We start from the raw sequence: 24,119 nt of genomic DNA, 5'->3' as shown, positions 1-24,119 counted from the left end.
ACACATCCCTCATTAACAAACAGACACAAAAACGTTGATATTCAACATAAATAATACAATGTCATAGATCACTATTTTCCAGAGATATACCCTACTGAGTAACAATTCCACCTAAACCTGGCTGCCATTGCAAGACATCAACCATATGGATTGTGTTTATGCTTTATGGAAGTTGATCGGTAACCCAAAAATAGATTTTATACCATACACTTCCAGATAATAATGAAAAGAAACTGAACAGAACTGCAGTGGGCAGACGGCACGTGTGAAAGACATTTTTCTAACAGCTGGAAACCCCTTTCACCCACAAGATGATCTTCTTTTTTTTTTGAGTTGGGTAAGAGAAATATTTAGTGGTTGTTTTTCGAGAACAGTGGAAAAAACAGCCGTTTCTCCGCTTGTGTAATTTGTGAGCATTCTTGTGTGGTGAGCTGTCTGGAGATCAGGCTCTTGCCTCATCTGTGATCAGAATGAGTGAAAGAGAGTGAGAGCGTACATGGAAGTGTGAATGAGAGCGAGTGAGCTCGGGGTCATGTGAAAATCACAGCTGAAGAGGAACCTCCCTTTGGGAGCGAGCTCTGAACGCTCTGCTGAACGCATTAATTGAAATGTTCTAATAGATAATTGAAAGTTTGGTGAGCATAGATGCACATAATTAAAGCCATGACCTGTCTTAGACACAAAAACTACTTTCAATCGTGTCATAGTCCGAAATACTCTATCCCCAGCTTCACAGACAAGGATTACGCCTAGTCTTTTATTTTTCTAAGGCACATTTATAAAAGCTACCTATGTCCTAATTAAACTAAGGGCTAACTCAGGCTTAATCTAAGCGCTGTCTGTGAAACCAGGCCTATATGATCTTTAATGTAAGATCATACAAGCGTTTTCTCAAAAACTGAAAATTCAGGTTTGGCGGGGGGAAGAGTTTAAAAAAAATTAAAATGTTGAATTCATGGTGACTAACTTGAGCACTGCCTTTTCAAAACAGTTTGGAAAAGTGCTGTTCACACAGCAGCAGCTGGAATAACTGTCTGCATGAACGGGTAACCGATGTGACTAAAGTGAAAATCCCACCAGGAAATGAAGACACGAAACGCGAGTTCAATAAACCTTTTTTAATCTTAACAGCACATTAGCTTATGTGTGGTCAACAACCATGTTGAAGGTAAATGTAGAATAGTAGAATGTTCCAAGGAATGGTGTTCGCCAGCAGGTGTGATTATGATACGGCAACACATTCACTAATCTGTTCTTTCTGAACTATTCATAAGAAATATTGCTATTAATACTTTTCAACGGCATATACTGATTGACAAAGAGAAAAGGAAAAAGCACATTTACGAAGCAGTCCAAGAAGCTCCAAACTCCACATGGTGGGGTTATACAGGAACATTTCTGAGGGGACTTTGGTTTTGTACCTTTGTAAAACCTGGGTCTACATATGTCCTGTAACAATACAAACAGAAACAGAATCAAACTGAAAAAAGTTATTAAAGAATAATTCACCCAAAAAAGAAAATCTGTCATTATTTACTCACCCTCGGGTCGTTCCAAACTCATACGGGCCACTTTCATGATAGTTATATGTCCTTTTTGACGCTTGTGAAATGTTTCACGGAAGAAAGTCAGCCATTCAGTTTGGATCAAGTGAGTAGAGAGTAAATGCAGACAGAATGTTCATTTTTAGGTGAACTATCCCTTTAAGATCTTAACTTAAAAGAACGAAGAAAAAAGGCACACGGAACACTATCACATTAAATACAAAAATTGTTGCATTTTGAAAGCACTTCCAAAGTTTCTAACCCCTATGTTACACGAAACAATCGCCAAGTCGCGCTCTCTCGGAATCCTTCTTTGAGAGAGCGCCGGCTCGCGGGGAGCAAGTTATTGGAAAGAGATGAATTTGTCTCTTATTTGACAAAACTAGCAGAGCAGGTTCATCTTACCAATCTGCCGTCTCCTCAGCTACATTAACTTTAGCTTCCATGACAAAGTGCTCCAGTACATGATCTGCCTTAATGCGTGTTCTGTTAAAAGCCCCGAACCTTGTGATCAATTTGCGTCATGATCGTTCTCTGTAGAGTGTCTGATATCTGGGTTTAGTCACAGACTGTCGTTTCAAGTAGAACAGATTTACTAAGTGCTGCTAACAAAAACAATCTTTGTTTTGTCTGTCGTAAATGCAATGAATTGGCCGAACAATCCAGTGTCTTGTGGATAAACGTGAATGCTGATGTATTCTTTAGTGTAGAGGGGTGAATACCACCAAAATAATCATTCAAATCTCGAAATCATTCAAATGCATGCCGACATCGCCCATGGAGGTGATGATGTCACCTGACACGCAAGAGTCATGACTCATCCCTTCACAGTGCACCAATTTGAGTGCAGATTCTGAAGAACTGCAATATTAGCAAACAAAATAACACTGTTGTGGTTTGAGGAGAACAGTTTGTTATTTTCAGGGCCTTTAGGATGAGCGTGAGGAGGAAATCCAGTGGAAAAAAATAATCGAAAAATCACAGCTTCATCCACAAGTATCTGTGGATTTGGACTTGAGCCGTTTAGAAGATGAGAAACATCCGGTGGTAGCAGTTTTGGGTGGTGCAGTTCCTACTTATGGCTTCATTTTTTTTTTTTTTTTTTTTTTTTTTCAGTTCTAAATGAATCAGTATATTGCTTCAATATTGCCATGTGTTTTAAACTAACATTGCACTTGTCGAGTGTGCACGACTAGTCTTTCGTAATCAAAGTCAGACGATTCGATTGACATTGTTCAGTACAAAACGTGTCAATATTTAGTTGTGCTGTCGATCAGGCTCTGTATTGCAGATCTAGGCTGTCTTTGTGCTACATATGGCGCGTAGCGAGCAGCTCCTGTCCTGCGGTCGGCTTGGAGGCGACGAGGTGAGCCCCCCGACGCAACTGGCCCGAACGCCACGCCATCCGGCACTCTATTGTGAGAGAGCAGCAGGTGGGACCACTGGAGAACGAGGAGGGAGGTAGGGAGGAGTTTCGTAAAGTATAAAGATCACAGCTCACGTTCGCAACAACCTAAACGTCGAACGTACAAAACTCGATCCGTCCCTGTGACGTCATCTCATCCGTCAATTCATCCGTAGTGAGTCAGATATCAAGGTAACACTGGTTATTCGAGTCTCAGCCTAGTTCACCAGTACGAAACCGTGCTGGGGGTCCACGGTCTCCATCATTTCGCTGTCCAGAAATGGGTCGGCCAATGCCAACCCTTCGTACCCAGCCGCGCCGCCCTCCGCGGGTGGAGGCTGCTGCCCGGGATCAAGCGGATAGTCGTATTGCTCCGGGTACAGTGCTTCTCCTGAGGGGGAGTGGCTTGGATCGCAGGCTGAGTAGGTGTAGTTGAGGGGTTCGGCCTGTTGGGGCTGCAGCAGAGCGGAGAAGCTTTGTGGTAGAGGCTGCATCTGAGAGTAATGTCCCAGGTAGGGTTCATACGCTAGGGCTTCTGGGTTGGGCTCCATTAGGTGAGCAAGTGGCTGTGCATGTGCAAACGGAGGTGAGGTCTGGCGGTTCTGCGGCTGCTGATGTGCTGCTGCGATCAAACCCTGTGGCTGAGGTGGGGCTCCGGAGTCCTGGTGGCCCATGGTTGCACAGGGAGCGTAAGGGTCCTCCACAATATGCATCTGGTTAAAGTATGTCTGCATTTGAGATTGTTTATGAAGATATAGACGTTTTTGTTGCAGCCTGCGTATCGAACAGAAGGGGTTTAATAGACGGATCACTTGTTTGACATCAAGAAAGACCGCGGTAAAGGCTAGTACCTGTGTTCCTGCAGCTGCTGCTCCAGACTGCGAGGAGTTTCTTTGCAGAACATCTGGCAACTGCTGGGGCTGTTGGCCATCAGTGTGGCTTTCTGTACAGAGATGAACAACATCAGGGATTGTGAAATGCAGAGCTCTAGCAATCTTTCAGCACTGCCATGGAAATCTTGAGATATACTGTGGTGAACTTTTGGCCTTTTATCACTTTTATTGATAGAGATAGCAGAAAGAGTACAGGAAATGGAGAGAACAGAGAGCTAAGCACCAACCGCAGAGAAGTATTAAATATTATATATTTCAACATCTTTGCAAACGTCAAGGCTTACTGCAAACTTATTGGCCAAAGGTATTGTGTGGCTGCTAGCACGTTTTTATGTGGTTGCAAGCATGTTGGAATATATTTGCTAGGGGTGGGCATCGTTTGGTACCTCACGGTTAGATTCAAATAGATTTTTAATCAAATTTCGACATGTGCATAGATTTGATTGTTATTTACTGTTTTGTGTTACTTTTCTTATTTGACTGCGGTAGGCAGTTTAATAGGTCTAGAAGAAAAGAAAATCAAACTGAATTTAGTTTTTCTTCCCATTTTAGTCAATCCAATATTATTAAACAAATGCCCTTTAAGTTGACTATAATCATTACACAGTCTTCTGTAATAAAGCAAGGCAGGCAATTTTATTTTATGATATTAAAAATAGGAACAAAGAAGCACATTACAAACAATAGGACAAAAAATATATACAAATGAAACAAGTTTTCCAGGTACAGTATCATAGGTCACTACGTTGTCTTCACTGTATGAATTGTATGAATATAAATTGATTAATACAAAAGCAGAGTTTTATTTTTAATTAATGAAACGGATGGCAACAGTTTATGAGGCTGCTGTCCCTTTAAGAATGAATGCACGGATCTAATATACTGTTACACATCCGATTTTCTCCCGTTTGTTTTTGTTCGCGTAGGAAAAATAGACTCTTTACAGTGAAAACTCTTGAATACATTTTGACATAATTATGTGTGTAGCTGTGAAAGAGAACTGAACGAGTCCTTGTTCGCGGCTTATTGTGATTAATGTCAATAACTTTAAGTAGAACTGCGAAGTCAAAGAAGTGTAACATTTTAGAATTTTTTTAATTCTTTTTTGTGAATCGATGATAATCGATTTTTAAAAAATCGATTAATCGATTTTTCCCGCACCCCTAATATTTGCTATGGTATTCTGGATGGTTGCTAGCATCTTGCTATGTTGTTCATCCAGGTAAGACTGTCTGAGCAATAGTAATATTTATGCTTGTCTTAAACTATCATTACTAAGCAACTATTGTAGACCATGAAGCCTCAGAAATGTGCTGTGTAAGTGTACACACATCTCAGATGGGCTATAATGATCATTAGCTGGATGACGTTGGCAGAAATAAAGGTGCGTCACCTGTATTCTGTGAGAGAGGTACTGCGGCTCCAGACTCTGTCTCCTTGACAACAGTGCGGGGTGTGTTCCACCTGAGCATAGAGCCATGTCATGCTGGTGACCTCTTTCCTCCTGCACAAACCATACATACACACAGAAAACATGTCAGCGCCTCGCTAGGTGGCCACATCGGCGGCTGTGCACTCAAATGCATAAATTCATTACTTGGTTATGAAAAGGCTGAATAGCTGTCCGGTGACCCACAGGGAAAAACATGTTGGGAAAAACATGCCAGTCTGCTCCAGTAGCTGATCCTACTCACAATGCTACATGCTTCTAATGGAAGATCATTATTCACTGTTCTTTTTTCTACTATATTAGCTCAGTAAAATGAACATGATTTAGAGCAGATTTTTTTCTTGGACTTCATCTAGACACTGGCGCCTGCCCTGTGCGGTACCCCTACTAGTTATTCCCATAAGTGTTTATTCATTGATTCATACTAAATCTCTGTCTTCAGCTTGCATGGAGCAATGGGCACCAGCCACCATCCTGTAACTCAACAATGGCCGCATTCAGCGGGCTTACCGGAAGGACAGTAAACAACTGACAATTGGCTGCTTCTTCTCCAGTCATTACATAAGCGGGCTGTCTGTGTGTCAGTAGGGAGGTTAGAAGGGTAGAAGAGTTCAAGTAAGGGCGTTCTGGAACTTTTCAACCAAAGTAACTCGCAGTGCTTCTCGGAGTAATACATTTCACATATAACTGTATATATACACACACACACGCCGCTGTTTGGATTTAAATAGGCAAATGCTTAAGAGTGTATGATTGGATCATTATAGCAGTGATTATTACATTTCTAGCATGTTTGGCAACCGTTCTTCTCTAACCCTAACTGATAAAGTGTGTAGCTTTTCATTTGTTATGCAAGCATGTAGGAAGATGCATCATGGCCATATTTCCAAGATGACAATGTCAAGATTCATCAAGCTCAAATTGGAAAAGAATGGTCGGGAGGCAGCATGAAGAATCATTTTTACACATGAATACACTTTTGAGTCCAGACCTTAAATTCATTGAAAGTCTTTGGGATGTGCAGTAGACTTTACAGAGTGCTTGACTCTAGCATTGTCAATACAAGACCTTGACCAAACATGTATGCACCTCTTGATGGAAATAAATGTTGTGATGTTATTTCTATTCTATTCTTTTCAAGATCTTGTATTGCCAATGCAAATGTACCAGTGTATATTTTTTCTAAACAATACTAGAGGAGTATAAGATGTAAAAATATAGAATTTGTATTATTTCTTGTTTAAAAACGTTTTAAGTAAATTTAGTAAATTTATTATTACTGGTGTGATCCAAAACAATGACAAAATTCGCATTTAGGAGATCTAAGCATTCAAAACTTAGTCTCTCACTTCCGCTAAAATGGATCACAGATTTTTTTTTACATCACCGCGGAATACAGCTTCTCATCGCATCTTCTGTCCAATCAAACGCTCTCTAGAATCTAAAGCGTCCACCTCCTATGCTATAAATACCACCTGGCCAAAGCGACCGTGGCTGTATCTGTACATTAGACCGTCCCCTCGAAGAAATCAGGACAGAAGTGGTTGAAAGTGGACAAAATAGACGGATTCAAACCAGGTGTAAACGGGTATGTGTGATCCGATAGACCAAAACGCATCTTAATATCAGGTGTAAACAGGGCCTGAGATGTTTCCTTGAGGGACTACCATTTTTACTACTGGCTAAAAATAAAAATCTATATTTTACCTAAAGTTCTCTTTAGAGTATTCCATACTGTCCTCTTCGTGCAATCTAGAAACGTGTCCACTCTATCATTCTTTCTTTTTGGGGCTTTTCTGATGACAAGACATCCAGTTCAAAACACGCCGCTTCGGTAGCCATTGTTTGTTTACGCTCACAACATATCAGTCAATAGCTCCTCAATCTCGATGACATTAAACATGTTGTTAAAGACAGCAAGTAATAATTGGTCGGGAAGCAACGTGTCTGACATGTTTTTTTGTCCACAACATGATTTTAGGAGTCAAAATTGCATATCGTAATTATCGTGTAGTCTGAAACCGGCATTAGAGATACTACAAAAAACATTTTAGGCTAGCTCAAATCTGTGCTTTCTAGTAGCTCCCCTGGTGGACTGACCTGTAGTGCAGGGTCCAATAAGCCATGTGGATGTACCTGAGGGCTCAGCAGCCCCAGGGAAGGGGTTTCTCCAGAGCCCATCTGCTCATACACCTTATTTAGCTCCAGGATACCTTTGGTCCGTGCCAGATTCTGTAGGTGCTGTCTAAAGGCCACCAAGCCTACATGGAGAGAGGAGTAAGATTATGAATAATAGCACTGTTATTTCCAAATGATGTACAGGTCATCAGATGATATTCCACCCCCTTGTGTCATCATTAATTCTTACATGGGAGTGTCAGAACAGAGGAAGTGACACACATTCCCTCAAGCCCACGCCACCTCTGCTTGCTCCTGTGCGGTTCTACCATGTGACCTCTATTAAAGTTGCTAATCAGTCTATTTCAGGAGAAGATATGTTCAGCCATGGGTGCAAATGCTTTATTCATCATTCAAGTGCACATTAAAATGCTGTTTAGTGGCTCTTGACTTCTCTGCAGCTAAACGGAAGATGGGTTGAAAAAAGGGACTCCGGTTATTTTAGGGCTTCAAGTGATTAAGGGTAATTATTCAGGCCACAGGATGAGAGAACTCAATAGGACAGAGTTGGCCTAATCTTCAAAGCGTTCCCTGATTCACTCAATGAATCATCTGACAGGAGGGGGGGGGCTGCATTTAGAGGAGGAAAACAAGAGAGAAACCGGGAGAGAGTGTGAAAAGGACAATAAGTGTGAGAGAAAGACAAGGAAGAGCAGAGAAATGTTTTAATCTAATGCATGTACCACAGTGGGGTTCAGACGTGTGAGACCACTTGTAAAAACTTGTGCACTTTTTAAAATTATTTTATATTTTAGTATTTGTTTTATTTAATAGAAATTATATCATCAGCATAACAAATTCGAGTGTCACATGATCCTTCAGAAGTCATTCTAATATGCTGATTTGATGCTCAAGAAACATTTCTTGTTATTATCAATGTTGAAAGCAGTTGTGCAGCTCAATAATTTTGTGGACTCTTTTGTGTAGATTCTTTTCAGGATTCTCCGATGAATAGAAAGTTTAAAAGAACAGCATTTGTTTGAAAAAGTTTTTTTTTTATTCTTCACTGTCTAATCAATTGAATGTCTTTGTTGAATAAATATATTAATTTCGTAAAACACAAAAGTTTAGGGACAATAAGTCCCTTTTGTTTATTTATTCTCATGGACAGCACAGGATGCTGCTCACCTTGTGTAAGTGAGGTGTCTGACGCCCTGCGGCCCTCTCGGAAGCTGATGGGAGAGCGGTTGTGTGTCTCTCTCCTCTGGGTGCTCAGCGCTTGCATGGTGGGGTTAGCGGGACGAGCGCTGATGAAGGGCGGAGTCAGGCGGGTGACGGGTGTGTTTGCCAGGACCACGTCGTTAAGAGAGGGTGCATCCTCCAGCAGACTGTAGTCACTGTGCACAGAGCCCATGTCATACTCTGTGTCCACGCTACCCAGAGAGGGGTTATGACCCATGCTGAACAGTTTACCTGGGTAAAGAGAATGAGATGACACTCATTTATAATCTTAAAGTCCCCCTGTGGTGAAAATAAAGCTTTTAATGTTGTTTATATGTCCATGTGGTGTTTTAATATGCTCTAAGACAAACCATGTGCAAATGCATAAGTCAACACCATAGCTGAGTATTTTCTCCTTAAAACTGCAGTGAACCAAAGACAGTCTCAAAAACGCGGTCTGAAATCGCTGGCGTTTCTGACGTCACAAACTACCTTGTAACCAATCACGTCAACGAGTGGATTTCTGAGCTGGTGTGAGTGAGTGGAGGCAGGGCTAATTTGCATATTCATAGAACCGTGTTTACTAAATGAGGCAAGGGTGTAGTTACATTCAAGCTATTGTAAAACATGAAGATTTTTAATGTTTAAATATGTAATTTTTGTGATCAATTATGAGTTTTAAGGGATAAAATTATTGACTACAGGGGGACTTCAACAGTTTTGAAGTAGTTGATTATTCTGAATTCATTGTCATTTTTATTCAAATTGATTTATTGACAATAAAGTGGGGTTTGAACCTATAACCATGTGGTTACCCTTAAGCCACACCCACCTCCACTGGTCACGATTCCTGGCTGGTTGGTGACCTCAGACAGCGTGTGTCTGCGCTGACCAAAGCGGGCCGTCTGATAGGCATTGAAGACATGGGTATGATCATCCTCAGTGTCCAGCTCCTCCGTCTCGATGCCCTCGTCTATAGACATCTCCATCATGTTGCTGGGAGACGAGGCGCTGGATTTGCGAACGGCCACGGGGGGCAAGGGGTCCAGCATGCAGCCGTTGACCTGGAAAACAATGTAAAGATCTCTAAATAAAATGTGGTGAACAGTATTTGAATGATGCTACTGTGCTTGAGGAAATTCCCACAGCCATGTTGCAACATCTAACGCCTGGTACACATTGTACGATTTTGGGCTGTCCCTGATGAAAGACGACCAATCGTGGTGATTTCTGTGATCGTGGCTCCTAAACGGTGGTCCTACATCGTACAGTGACGATGTTGCAACCAAAGATTGCCTGCGATAATTTTCTAACACTGTCAGAAATGTAGCATTATCATCTCTCAGTGTGTTTGCTGCTGCAACCTACGTCTACTGACTAGCCAATAAAAATGCGACATGAAATGGTTCTATACTAACTTGTGTCGTTGTGCCTACAATTCAATAGGTGTCATCATTGTACAGTCTACATACAAGTCGTACCCAAGTTTATTACATCCATGTCACATAATGTGAAATCCCACAGTCTGTAGCAGGCATTATGGAAAGCCTTCCCTGAAGACTTAATATTGCAAATGGCAGGTAAACATTTTTTTTAATGAAAAATAAAGTGTAAACTGTGAAATATATTAAGCCACATTGTGAGACATAAAGTTGTTTCTTTATTACTCTGAAGTGCAAGTGTAGTATTTTCAACACTAAACCGACTTGCGCTGAATAATGTCACTATTATCTTGCTAGAACGGTTTTACAGCAGAATTTGAATCTCATATTTGATTAAATTTGCATTAGTTATTTTATATTCCTGTTTATCACTGTAAATCTGCTTTGAAACCATTTTTTTGTATCAAGCGCTATAAAAATAAAGGTGACTTGACTAGTATATATGCAATTTCTATATTTATTTCCTGAACTTTTCAGGATGTTTCATTCTCTTACTTTGCATGAATTCTCACTTACACTGGTGTTGTAGATAAGACATTTCACCCACATGCCTCCAGCACTGTATTTCCCATAAACTAGTTCTAATCTCCCATCAGCCCTAACAAGTCACCCACAGTCCTGAGGCACATTTCCACTCAGTCAGCACCATGCACATGTACTTTTACGTGCTGTACGATGACAGGGAGATCTTGATGAACACATTCCTTAATGATTTGGGGACTGACTGAGAGTAAACAAAAGCTCTGCAGTCTCTCCCTTTTTGCCTCTTTTTATTTCTCCCTCTCTTTCACTCCTGCAGTTCGTTCAAAACGAATGAGTGAGCTGAAGAGGAGGGGGTGGAAGTCTGGAATGCAGGGACAGGAAGTGTGTTTTGGCTGAGAGGGCCGTCAGAGCCTCATGCAGACAGAGTACACTGAGAGAGACATGCCATCAAACACACACACTCAACCAACATGGATCATCTGGATGAGTTGAGTTTCCTGCAGCATGCTGGGCCAGGAATGCTGTTATCCCAACACACGGTTAAAGAACAGCCACAGATCCTCTTTTTATTCTTTATTCTTTTTGCATTTCAGCCCATCTTTGTGCCCGGCCCCTCTGTTATTCACACACAAACAGTGTGATCATTCGGACTCTGAACAAATTATGTAATCCCAGCCGTCCCCTCCCCACCAGTGGTTGTGTTGTACTCTCTGAGATCAAGCTTCAGATTTGATGATCTCGTACTGGAGAGAGTGCCACAATTCCCCCTCTGTCATTTTTTCAATGCTAAAATATTGAATTATATCTCATGTGGAGAAAGCGGAGACTATAATAAATAAGCCATTTGTAGGTTGATTTCTCCAAAAAGTGTTAACACGATCGCTGTTTGACTATCTCAAGTAGTAAGTTTGCGTGGGGGCTATCTATTTGTTCAGCCAATGGCACAGAGGGACATGTTTAAGGAAACCTGTGTGGAAACGTACATTATTTTATGCAATTATGTTTTGTAATCTTTCAACACAATGTTGAAAAAACGACTTCTGTTTTTTTGCTGATGTCACAAAAAGTTCTCCCATCCATCCTCCATTCATATGGAGTCACTAAGATTTTTTTATGACCTGAACAATTCTTGAACAGGGTTAATATCATTAACTAAAACTGAAAAAAAAAAAAAAAAAAAAAAATTTACTTGAAACAAAAATGTTACCTGCAATAAAATAAAATATAAAAAACAACTTATTTCCAAGGCAAAAATTATCATGTTCATTTAGTTTAACTTAAAGTAACTAAAAAAACATAAAATAAACTAAAACTAATAAATAAAAAAGGAATAAAACAATAAAATAAAAAACAATAACACAACAAAATTACTAAAATTTAATTTAAACAATAAGAGGATTTTTTTTTGTTAAAGAGAGGAATTAGCTAATGCAATGTTCAGTATGAAAGCCATGAACGCTCAATTACTCCACATTTCCGAAGATGGTAAAATACCGAAACACACAAAACCAGACAGTCTGTGGTGTGCAAGTGTATGAGAGTGAAAGAGAGAGAGAAGAAAGAGTGGAATGACTAAGCCGGAGCGAATGGACAGCTGTCACGTCCAATGTGTGTCACTGCCAGAGACGTCTACAGTCTGACCCGCTTATGTAAGCCAAACAGCTGTGGACGGCCTCAAGGGGAAACACTCACAGTGACACCTCACCATCAGATACATAGACAAAAATGACTAAGGCTACTAAAAACCATCAAAGTAAACAGCTTTTCCCTCATCGACACAAAATGCAATAAAAACAGTGCAAGTGTAAGTGAAAAGAGTCTTTAAGAGAGCAGATTATTCCTCCTCAAAGAGACAGATAAAAACGAAGACAGCGTAACTAGGTCTCGAGTAAGTGAAGTAGATACGAGTGGCAGAGCTGGCCGGCTCCTGTGCTGTTATTCCTGTTCTGTATGCCAAGCTGGCAGCCGATCTGGCCGTCTGTCAGGATGGTTCTGAACAAAAGGCTCCTCGGGGAGCGGGCGTGATGAGAAGGCCTGAGCAAACAGCCAGGCCCACTGCCTGACCTTGGAAGGACTAACGTTGCTTAACAGCAATGTAGGGAAGGAGTGTAAGAGCACTCAGCGTGCAGCAGTCAGGTTCAACTCTGTAACAACAGCTGTTTGTATCAGTGTCTCAACAGCCCTGCAGCTCGCTGCACATCAATGTAGGAAGAATGTCTCAGAAGAATGGGCTTATGGGAGATTTACATTACAAATGTTCAAATGCATATATAGTAGACATAGATCAATATTTATTTATTTATCTTATAGATACATATCTTATATCTTATCTAAATCTATCTATCTTAGTTGGGGACACTTAGTATTCAACAATGTTATTGATCTTGTTGATCTGACTGTACTGACGCTGCTGTGTGAGAAGTGAACAGAGCTGGATGATGACATAACTGTTTTCTGCAGAACTGCTTTGTAGATGAAATGAACTAATTTAATAATTGATGATCTTTACAATGGAACTGAATCAACACTGAACTGACTTCAGCTGAACAAAAGCCGAAATACATCATTTTCCTGTTATCACTGTAAAGCTGCTTTGAAATAATCTGTATTATATAAAGTGCTATATAAATAAAGGTGACTATATCTACCTACCTACCTATTTTAAACATTTGCTACGCTTCAGTGAAAACTCTAGTTTTCATAGAAAAATCAATGCCTAAACGAGCAACAGAGAGAAACACAAGCTTCCTTCCTCTATACTTGAACATCTAATCCATTTCTCACTCACTTTGGGAGTCCCAACCTCCTCCTCCATGAGGCTGTGCTCAGTAGCACAGGTGGATTGTGGGAATGTGAAGGAGTCTGCAGAGGCTTGAGGCATAGCTGGGGATCGCAGGAGACGCATGTTCTGAGGCAGGAGGCTCACCTGAGGAGCAGCACTGCTCGCCTGCGGTGCAGAGAAAAAGATCCGGAAACAGTCAACAGCTTGGCCAACATCATACTTGCACTGCTGTTAACATTTGAATTTTTAGAGGCAATTTGAAGAGTTTTACCTTGACGACGGTCTGCTCTGCAATCGTACTGGGACGTCTCTGGCGGGCGTCGAGTCGGGGCTCAACTGGGAAACTGCAGCGGTGGGCCTTTAGCCTCTCAACCAGCAAGTAGTAGATAGCAGCAAAATGATTGTAACTCTTATTCTGAAGAGACTGCAGAACATATGGAGAAATGATTAAAAAGAAGTGCCATTAGTCAAACGTGTATGAACATTAAGGACACAATTTCATTTTTTCAAATCAGTGTAATTTCTCACCTCTACGGTCTTGTGCTGGTCGATGCCCAGGCTGTGCATCAACCTGAGCACCTGTTCACTGTATTCTCCCACACCAGCCTCCCCCTCTACGGTCTGCTGATATAACATCGGCCGCTGCACAGGCACCTCCATCAACATCCACTTGTGCTCCTTTATTTGTCCTATAGACAGGCGTTTAGAGGGGTCTAACACCAACATCCGCCTGATCAGATGCTCACAGTCTGCACATAAGAGGAAAAGAAAAAGATAAACATGACACGTCCTGTACCCAGGAACTGATGGGGAACTTTTTTTAAATAAAGTTTGGGGTCAGTAAGATTTTTTTAAAAGAGATTAATACAATAATAAAAACGCATTTGAATGATCAAAAGTGATAGTGATTTATATTGAAAAGAAATGCTTTTCTTTTTGACGTTCTTTCATAAAAAATGAACATGACACGAACGGTGGTGTATGTTGGAGGGGGAAAAGTCTTGGCGGAAGAACTGTTTATTCCGATAACAGTTATAAGTAAATTATTATTATTATTGGTCAAGTATTATCATAATTGGGGGAGCAGTGAGAAAGTTCTGTGCTTGTCTCAGCAGCAGCTCTGTACAATCTCAACCTGAAAAGGTCACAGTGTGTTTGCTTCACAGTAAACACTGCTGCATCTGAGACATACACTCAGCAATGGTGACAGCCTGTACCCTCCACTGCTTAGGACAAGATTTGTCTACAGTCCCTGCCGAAAACTGCCCAACAAATGCTGCACTGTCAGACCAACACAAACCTTAATTACATTATCTCATTCGAGAATGCACAAGGTCTTCTTGTCTGTCCCTGTGTCCTTTGACTATTGACCACGTCTGACTCAGCTGGGCTGAATGAAACTGACGTCACAGGGCTGGTGGTGATGCAGGCGTGCTGTTGCTCATTGCTGACTATTTTTTTTCGAGACTTGTTCATCCTGTTAATCTGTCACATTTATGGTTGCTGGAGAGCCTGTGAGACACGAGTGCAAACAGAGGGAGTCGCACGGCTAACACTCCTTGTGCTAAAACGCAGTGGGATGTCCACTTGCTGGAAACATCCTCCTCCAGACGGCTCCCTCACTTCACCAGGGGGAATCAGAGAATCTTATTACTATATTCATGTAGAAATCATAAGCATAAATACAACTGTCAAGAACTCTGGCTATACCTTGATTGTAGGATGAATGGTTATTCAGATGCAAACTGATCTGAGATGTTACACCATCATCTTCACTGACCATTCAATTGAAACTAGACTTTTATACTGATATTAATAGATATTAATCACTGCTTGCTTTAAAGACAAAACATAAGACAAATTTTATGAATTGAAAATTTAAATTCAGTCATCATTTACTCGGGAACCGGGACTGTCTAGCACCAAAAAGCATCCAAAGTAGTCGATTTGACTCGGGCACTAAACAGCAAGTTTTCTGAAACTAAACAATAGCTTCGTAGAAGGAATAGACAAAATGCAAGTTTTCATTCACTGAAAATCTCAACAGATTATTGGGAGAAAGGGACATTCACATTAATGTGTATACACCTGGGTCCAGAACAAGACATCTACAAAGAATAGTTTTATATCACACCATAGGCCCGCGTACTGGCGTTCAGTCACTTAAAGGTATGGTCTGCAATTTCGGAGAGGCTAGCAATAGCAAGCTAGCTTTGAAAGCATAAGATCCCACCCTCCCTTCAGAGCGCTTTCTAAAGCCACGCCTCCTTCAAAACACATGAACACACCCTGCCAGAACAGTCCGCAAAGAGAGAGTAATGGCGTTAAATTGCCTCATGTCTCAAAGTACATAACATTACAATAATAATGACCGTAAACAACTTAGAGCTCTGACATTGATAGTGTTGCCACAGAAATGCATAATTCCGAGTACGAGGACGTGAACAGCTCCAAGTACGAACATCACAGGTTGCTAGGGGTGTAACGGTACATGTATTCGTACCGGACCGTTTCGGTACAGGACTTTCGGTACGGTGCACATGTGCACCGAATGCAATCTTTCACGTAAATTAGGCTAGTTTTGTGTGCGGAACATGCGTCAATTCCGAGTTTCCACACGAACATATTAAGTGTCGGAAGTCTCCGCGTTGCACTGATTAAATCTGATTAATCGTTTTTGTGATTCAAATACATGTAAAATATTACCATAACATCGGTCTTCCTGTGTGCGGAAATTTGTTTATGTTGCTGTGACAACGAAACACGTGCAAGCGCGCCTGTGTTAAGAGTGCTGATGCGCTCAAAAAAAAAAAAAAAGAGCGCTGCTGCACTCATCTGTGGACATTTCCGAATGCCTTTCTGTTAAAAGCGGGCTTTCCAAACAAACAAACGTACATGTGTCATTAGTATGAGAAAATGTATGTATCACCACATACATGGCACACTTGCTTTAGCCCAGCCTCTCGCTAGCTAGCGTCATGGCCAATATTGGTTTGAGAGTATTTTATTTAGTGGAGAACTTTGCAGCAGTATTTTATTTCTTATTCTTTTTATTTTATATATTTTTTATTTATTAGTCTAACGTTATATTTTATTAAAAAGTGTGTTTAAAAAAAGTGTAAACAAATTGTTAAAAAAAGTTTATAATAAACAACCAGCAGTTTGTTTTGCATTTCTATCCCTTACTGTACCCAAAATGAACCGAACCGTGACTTTAAAACCAAGGTACGTACCGAACCGTGATTTTTGCGTACCGTTACACCCCTACAGGTTGCCATCTCATAACTACGGTTATGACATAGCGTGAACATGGCATAAGCTCGTTTTTTTTGGTTTTCATTTTAGTTATTAATATTAACCCTGGAGTAAATTCACGTATCTTTCGTGAGAGATATGAGGCTGGTGCGGCGCACAGCGCTCATTATCAATAACGCCACCAGCCTCGCAACAGTCTCTCACGCCTCTCGGCCCCGCCCTTCTTGCCACAAATAATAATAATCTTAAAAAAAAAAAAAAATGTAATACTTTTTCAAATGTACAACTTGTGATAGAAATTCTAAAATTCTCTCTAGTGACACCTCACTAAACACATTATCTTAATTTATAGTAAAAGTATCTTCCTCAATCATACTTTTATTTCACCTCAAAGCATCAAAGGGCAGAGAACTTGTCCTACATGTCCTAGAAGATACTGCCATTACTGTGCAAGTTCCCGAATGTTCCATCTCATCTTGAGTTCTCATTAAAGCTACCAGGATAATTCTGGAAAAGTACTTTTCCTTCACTGAGAAATAAGCCAAAGTTCCCTGTATAGCACACCAGGCTCCCATAATCTTTCCCAATGGTGCGTGTGCTGTATTCACTGTGTGACGTAGTGTGAAGCATGTAGTGTGTGGTGTGTGCAAGCAGTCTTGGCTGAGAGCAGACTGAGGTGGGGTGAAATCCTGTGTGATGAGAGCATTTGAAAACAAAATGTAAAGGAAACCCACACACTGTTCTCATTTTGGGGAGTAACAGTTTCACTTGGGGACCCGCAAGGACATGAGTTTTTAACATTCTCAACGTGGCTTAATTGTTTAAATGTCTTGAACAAAGTCAACTGACTCCCTACTACCGGCCCCCCTCCCCCCAAATCAGGGGCCATCCTGGCAAGACCGGTAGGTTAACATGTGTTCGTTCTTTCTCGGGTTACCTGATCCGTGCTTAATCACAGCGAGCAAAGCTTTTGAAAAATGAACAAATGTGACATTATGACTCTTACGTCAAAAGCGGAACACCCCTCCCTCTCCCAGAGTCTGGCCTGAACTGGCTCACTGCCGTCAGGATAGTCTGAACTATCTTGCGTCTCAACCTTTGCCCTATCACTTTATCTCTCTCTCTTTTCTTGCTCTCCTTTCTTTTTTCTCAAACACAATCCTGCCCTTCACGGCCTGCGTTATTCTGCCTAAAAAAAAGAGTGGAGCGAACGTTGACTGCTTTGATTTTACTCTGCGTAGGAGAACAAATCAAGTTTAAGGAAGCCCTGTATAACTAAAAGACGTGTTTTCCGGACTATAAGTCGCTCCGTAGTATAAGTCGCATCAGTCAAAAAAATGTGTCATGAAGAGGAAAAAAACATATATAAGTCGCACTGGACTATAAGTCGCATTTATTTAGAAATTTATTTCACAAAATCCAAGACCAAGAACAGACATTTAATCTGGAAAGGCAAGTTATTCATCTACACAATAGCACACGGAACAACAGGCTGAATAGGTGTCCGGCATGGTTAAAAAACACAATGGTGGAACCAGTGATAAAAATATATATATATATATATATTAGGGCTGTCAAACGATTAAAATATTTAATCGCGATTAATCGCATGAATTTCATAGTTAACTCGCGATTAATCGCACATTTTTATCTATTTTAAATGTCTCTTGATTTCTTTTTGTCCCATTATATTTTCTCATTTTAATGCTCTTATCAACATAGAAAAAGTGGATCGGCTTGCTTTGTGCAAATGTTTTTTATTGAAAACAACATTGGCATATACTGTGTTCAATTTCACACTAACATTCTCACTTGGAGCAAATAATCTCTCACACAATGTAACACTGTCCATCAATAAAAGGGTGAAAGAAATACTGACGAGGTGACGTTACTGATATTGACAGGTGGGCGTAGAAACGCATCAGCTGTGTGTGTGTGTGTGTGTGCTTGGCCATCAAGTGGTATTTCAGACTGGACGTGCTGCGATGATAGCTCAGTTCACAATGACAAAACACAGATCACTTTGGTCTTGTCAATTGAACCATTTCGCAACTTTTTAAAATTAAACTTTCCATTCAGAATCTTATTGGCATCCATTTCGGCGTCTCGCGCTCATCATTCATCCACTCAAAACGTAACGTTAAAGAGGGTCGCACACCGGACGAGAGGCGCAGCGCCTCGTATTTAAAATTCGAACACATTATTCTCTATGAGTGTACACACACCGGCGGCGCCATTCTGCGTTTTTATTGCTGGCCATAAACTGAGAAAGTGCGCGTCCGATGTGCGATACGAGTTGTCCTAGACGCGGCTCGGCGCTGCGCGTCTCGTCCACTCTTTGGCCGGTTCGCATTGCAAGCCCAAGTGTGTGCGGCATGCCTGTTGTTTTGTTTCTGGTCTAGCTAGATCCGGTGTGGTGTTGTAGTTTTAATAACGTTACTAGTTGTTGCAAAAGCATGTGAAAAAAATACAAAGTTTGCTAGGCGTTAATCTCGCGATAAAAAAATTGACGCCGTTAAAATGGGTTTGCGTTAACGCCGTTAATAACGCGTTTAACGGCCAGCCCTAATATATATATAAAATTTAATAAACTTGTCAGTAGGTATGCTTGATAATCAGTACCATATTAGTGATATTAAATAAGTTTTTTTAATAGATTTATTAATTGCTAATTTAAATGTACCATATTTTTACATTACATTTTTACACTACTATTCAAAAAATGTTGGCGAATAGGATTTTCTTTTTTTAAAAGAAATAAATACTTTTATTTACTTTTATTCAGCAAGGACACATCGGCCCTGTCCCAAATGGCGCACTTGATGTGGACTTTCGGTCTCGTGGACTTAAATTGCGCGTGCTCGCTGAGTCTACGAGTCCGTAGGCCGTCCCATTCATCATTTTAACGCTCTGAAGTGTGCTCAGCAGCGCCCCCTTTGTACCCTTGAAGCGGTCTTCAGTGAAGCCCGCATAGATGCAGGCTTCAAGCACTTTAACTACCCAGGAATCCTTGCGAATTTGCGAAAGGCCAATCAGACAACGAATGGGAGGAGCTTTGACTCATGTTAACATGGATGAGAAGAAAATATTTAAGTGTAAATATCATTATTTTTATAACCTATGTGTACATTTTGCCAGTTATTACCTACAGTTTATACAAACATTATGGTCATCAACCAGTGGTTGATGTCTCAAACATAAATATATATTTAATATAAACATAAATAGCGCACTGAATAATAGGCTACGATCGCATTATGCTTAATTAAATAAATATAACCGAATGTCAGGGCTTTACTGAGTCATATGTAAATGTAGACTAGAAATATAATATTTAAACAACAACCGGACCGTCTTCCTATTTCCGGCGTGGCGATCGAGTCTGTCCCAAAAATACCTCTCAATGCGCCCTCGTGGACTCGCACCAAGGGCCCTATAGGTCTGCACTACATGACGTCACCAAAGTGTGGACTCTGAGGAAGTCCACAAGTCCGGAGTGTGCCATTTGGGACAGGGCCAATAAAGCTGCAGTCCGTAGTTTTTCCTCTTTGTCGCCATCTCTGTTCGAAATCTGCAATTGCAGTTATTTGCGGAATCATCAACTTTACGTGGGTTGTGCCTCGGCACGGCACAGTGCGGATGAATCTAATGTTTTGAGGAGAATGTGCTGCTGTCAGTCACCGCGCCGGTGTGGATACTGTCATTCGGAATCACAGATTCTACTTTTTGGAAGTATGGCCAACATTAGAATTTTCACCGTAAAATGTCATCTGAACAAGTAAGTAACATTCACTTTTGTTCTGACCAACTAAAGGGAAAAAAACGCATTGCAGTAAATCGATCTGATTAAATCTAACGATCGCTTATCATATCCCGTCAAACCGTGCTAATTATACTTTGTTCTCAAATTGTTAACAACATCAGCATTGCGTGCCTACATTTAATGCCCTTCCAAATTATTTCCTTGTTTTCGCATGGGCCCGGTTGCAGTCTCTTTTTTTCTGTAGCCACTCCGAAGTTCAAAGTCTTTTGCATTTTACAACGTGTGAATCTCTAGTTGTCACTGGTTATTGTCGTTTGAACCTTTCTGGATCCGCCATCAAATTGATAAGTTTAATTATATCATGTGCTGTGAGAAAAGGCTATAAATCTCCACCTCCAACATCCTCACACGCAATATAGCCTACTAGACGAAACTCCTTCTTTATGTGTACAGGTGTGACGTAATGACGCAAAGACATGCTCAAATTTCCAGCGAAAATTCACCAGTACCACTGGAATTAAAAACATTATTACAAGCTCACCATTTTGTATTGAGCTAAGGATTTAAAATGTATTGGATATATTTGGACAAAAACAGCAATTAATTGTTTTTTCATCAACAGAATGAAAATAATTAATCGGCTTATTGATATCGACCAGAATTGTAATATCAGTGCAACCCTACAAGTCAACCTTACTAATCAACCTTACTAATAGACTAGTCGGTTACATGATGACTAGTTTACAAGTGGACCCTCATAACTAATTTCAAAGGGATATGTTCCACTACTCAATGTCTCTGAGCAGTTAGAGCCATTCCTCTTTATCCAGTCCAGACACACACAAACTGTAGCCAAGCACTTATGGAATGTCTTAATTGACCAGGCTTGAATTTCATGAAAAAAATAAAAAATAATAAAATGCAACTGCCGCCAGAAAACCTCTCCTGGTGGCGGCTTCGTGCACTAGGAGAGCGTCTCACCTTCTGTCATGAAGTAAGGGATACGGAAACGGCCCTCCAGAACACGCTGCCGCAGGACGGGGAGAGAGGGCCCATCGAAGGGCAGGGCACCACACACCAGCACGTACAGAACCACCCCCATACTCTGCAGGAACACACACACAGCGTCAGCTCAATGGTGAAAAACAAGATTATAATGTGCAAATGTACAGGTGGCATCACTTACTTCCCCTCATGTCGTTCCAAACCTGTATGACTTTTCATTTTGTGGAACACAAAGTGAGAGTTTAACAGGAGGTATATGCTGTTCTTTTCTCATTGTATATGAAAATTTAACCTAATTAAAAAGTCATATGGGTTTGGAAACGACTTGAGGGTTAGTACATGACTTCCACTTTTTGGGTGAACTCTTCCTTTAATGGCAGTAAAAAGCGAGCACAAGAGATTTCACATGATCTGATCTCTATCTCTCTCACACGAACTGCAGGGTGTTTGGTTTACGCTTTGACGTCAGTCGAGTTCTCAAAGGTTGAATAGGTGGTAACACAAACAACTGTCAGCTGACTTACTAATCATTTACTGTCAAACACACTGCAGTGTGAACGTGCACGGATACATTGGCAGTGCAGAGTGGCATTACCCAGATGTCTAGCTGAGGTCCCTCATACTGCTGTCCCTCAAACACCTCCGGGGCTGCATATGGAGGACTCCCACACCATGTGGCCAGGGGCTTTCCCGACTGGAAGAAATTTCCAAAGCCAAAATCTGCAAAGATGAAAAAAAAAAAAAAAAGAGAACGGTAAATTAGAATGAAACTGACAGGCTTGGCTTTGCCTGTGCTCAATATTGATTGTACTATCAAGGTTCCCACACCAAGTGACCGTTGAACTTTTCTAGTTAATCATGACTGGTGTGTTTAAAAAAGCATTTAATAGAGACTAAACTCACTAAAATAGATATTTCTAGCTGATTATATATATATATATATATATATATATATATATATATATATATATATATATATATATATATATATATATAAACATTATAAATAGCTTTACTTTTGATCAATTTAATGTATCCTTACAGAAAAAAAGTACTGACCCCAAACTTTTGAATAGCACATTTCCATGACTTTTCCAGGGCTAAAAATCACAACTTTAAAATACTTAAAAAAATTAAATAAATGTATTCATTAAAATAATGCCAAATATAGTTCATGACTGGTAAGATGTTAATGGCGGTTAAACGTTCTAATTTTACCCGCTTTTGGCAAGTGTGAAAAAAAAAGGTGAATAATGGATCCTGTAAGTGTGTGGATCATTTGTCATCAATTGTCAAGAGTTGAGAAATATAATATCCTTCCAACTGCATACCATACTTTCTGTGCAAAATCAGTTTACTGATGAACCAGAGGTGCAATGTTTGCCTTAAATTACCCATGCCTCTGACAATACAGACACTGCAAAAACATCCTTCTCCAATATCCTAAGCCAAAAGCACATTTCCTCCACATATCCTCAAAGCTCACAGAATTATGCTTTTGCAGCCCGCTTCTTTCTAATTTGATGACTAATATTAGTGTTGTACTTACTGAGAGGCCATTGCAAAAAAACAAAAAAAATCATTCCCACACAAACTTTGCTGTTAGAGTGTAATTTGCCTGTAGTAGTCAGACAGCATTTTTACATATATCTTTCAGATCCCATTCAAAAATAGAGTTTTGTGACTTAGCCCATGTGTGTTATGTATGAGATCATCTAGATACAAGTGATAATTAGATAAAGCATTTAAAATTTAGTCTTCCTCTTTTGAGAAACAGAGCAAAAATACCGATGACTCATTCTGCAATACACAGATTTTTGTCCAATCAAATGCCATCTAGAATGAATATATCAGTTTCTCTAATACCGCCTACAACTGACTAGAAAATACTGAATTATGTTCATGGCTGTGACAACTAATACCTAGTGCCTATTTTGTAAAAGGGACAAGCCTTTTAAAATGTTCCATCTGAACTCCCTGTTTCAAAAGGAAATACATCAACACAGAAAACTGAACTCAAACAATTTCTTGATGAAAGGAATAAAATATGATTCTGTGACCTTACACTTGGCCTAACAAGCTGTAACACTGTGTGAATGACCAGAAAATCAGACTGCATTACATAAGGTCACTTAAATTTTAAAGCGACTGAGTTGACATTATACCACACTATGTCTACCGACAAATTTGTATAACATGGTGTGCTGACAACATTCAATGAAGGAACAGAAGGATGCTGAGCCAACACACCGGCTGAGCAGCATCTGTAACAGGGCTTAGTAAATCATGCCGTGCAAACCCTGAAGACGGAAACCGTCATCACCACCTCACCCTTGCTTTAATGGGCTGGAAAAGCTTTACAAAGTGCTGTGAGATTAGATACAATGGCTACCACTGCCAGAAATATAAGACAGTGGTGCGAGATGGCCAAATATGGCTTCAAATATGGCTCTAAGACAAATCTGATACTGCTTGTGTACAATGGTCAAAATTCCTTTAAAGCATAGATCACAAGTCAGTATTGGTTTCATCCTGAATTACTAAAGCCACACTTATAATTATCCAATACAGCAAAATTGTCTTAATATGCGTGTATGTTTGTCTGTGTCTGTGTGTGTGTGTGTATATATATATATATATATATAAAAGATTACTGTATATAATTGTATTAATTATATAACCTTACATATATACAAAAAAAAAAGTGTGTAGGATGTCAAATCATCTGATTTCATTTTTTCATTTTCATTCATGATTT

General features: G+C 40.2%; 1 protein-coding gene across 2 annotated transcripts in view; it reads right to left on the bottom strand.

Annotated features, from left to right (window-relative positions):
- Window positions 1–1,103: 1,103 nt before the first annotated feature.
- Window positions 1,104–24,119, bottom strand: part of sik2b (salt-inducible kinase 2b) — a 39,825-nt gene continuing 16,809 nt past the window's right edge. The window contains exons 5-15 of one of the 2 annotated variants that reach the window (XM_079610364.1): window positions 21,957–22,081; window positions 21,338–21,461; window positions 13,867–14,087; window positions 13,610–13,762; window positions 13,345–13,503; window positions 9,464–9,695; window positions 8,599–8,883; window positions 7,393–7,553; window positions 5,236–5,346; window positions 3,801–3,892; window positions 1,104–3,723 (exon numbers count right to left, since the gene is read on the bottom strand). In XM_079610364.1, coding sequence (XP_079466490.1) covers window positions 3,168–3,723; window positions 3,801–3,892; window positions 5,236–5,346; window positions 7,393–7,553; window positions 8,599–8,883; window positions 9,464–9,695; window positions 13,345–13,503; window positions 13,610–13,762; window positions 13,867–14,087; window positions 21,338–21,461; window positions 21,957–22,081 — 2,219 coding nt within the window. In that variant the 3' untranslated portion in view covers window positions 1,104–3,167. The remainder of the gene's footprint in view (window positions 3,724–3,800; window positions 3,893–5,235; window positions 5,347–7,392; window positions 7,554–8,598; window positions 8,884–9,463; window positions 9,696–13,344; window positions 13,504–13,609; window positions 13,763–13,866; window positions 14,088–21,337; window positions 21,462–21,956; window positions 22,082–24,119) is intronic. The other variant, XM_079610365.1, reaches the window with a different exon arrangement.

Source organism: Phoxinus phoxinus (genome assembly GCF_949152265.1).
Source record: "Phoxinus phoxinus genome assembly, chromosome: 4".
Lineage (NCBI taxonomy): Eukaryota > Metazoa > Chordata > Actinopteri > Cypriniformes > Leuciscidae > Phoxinus > Phoxinus phoxinus.
This window is presented reverse-complemented; position numbering and strand designations above follow the sequence as displayed.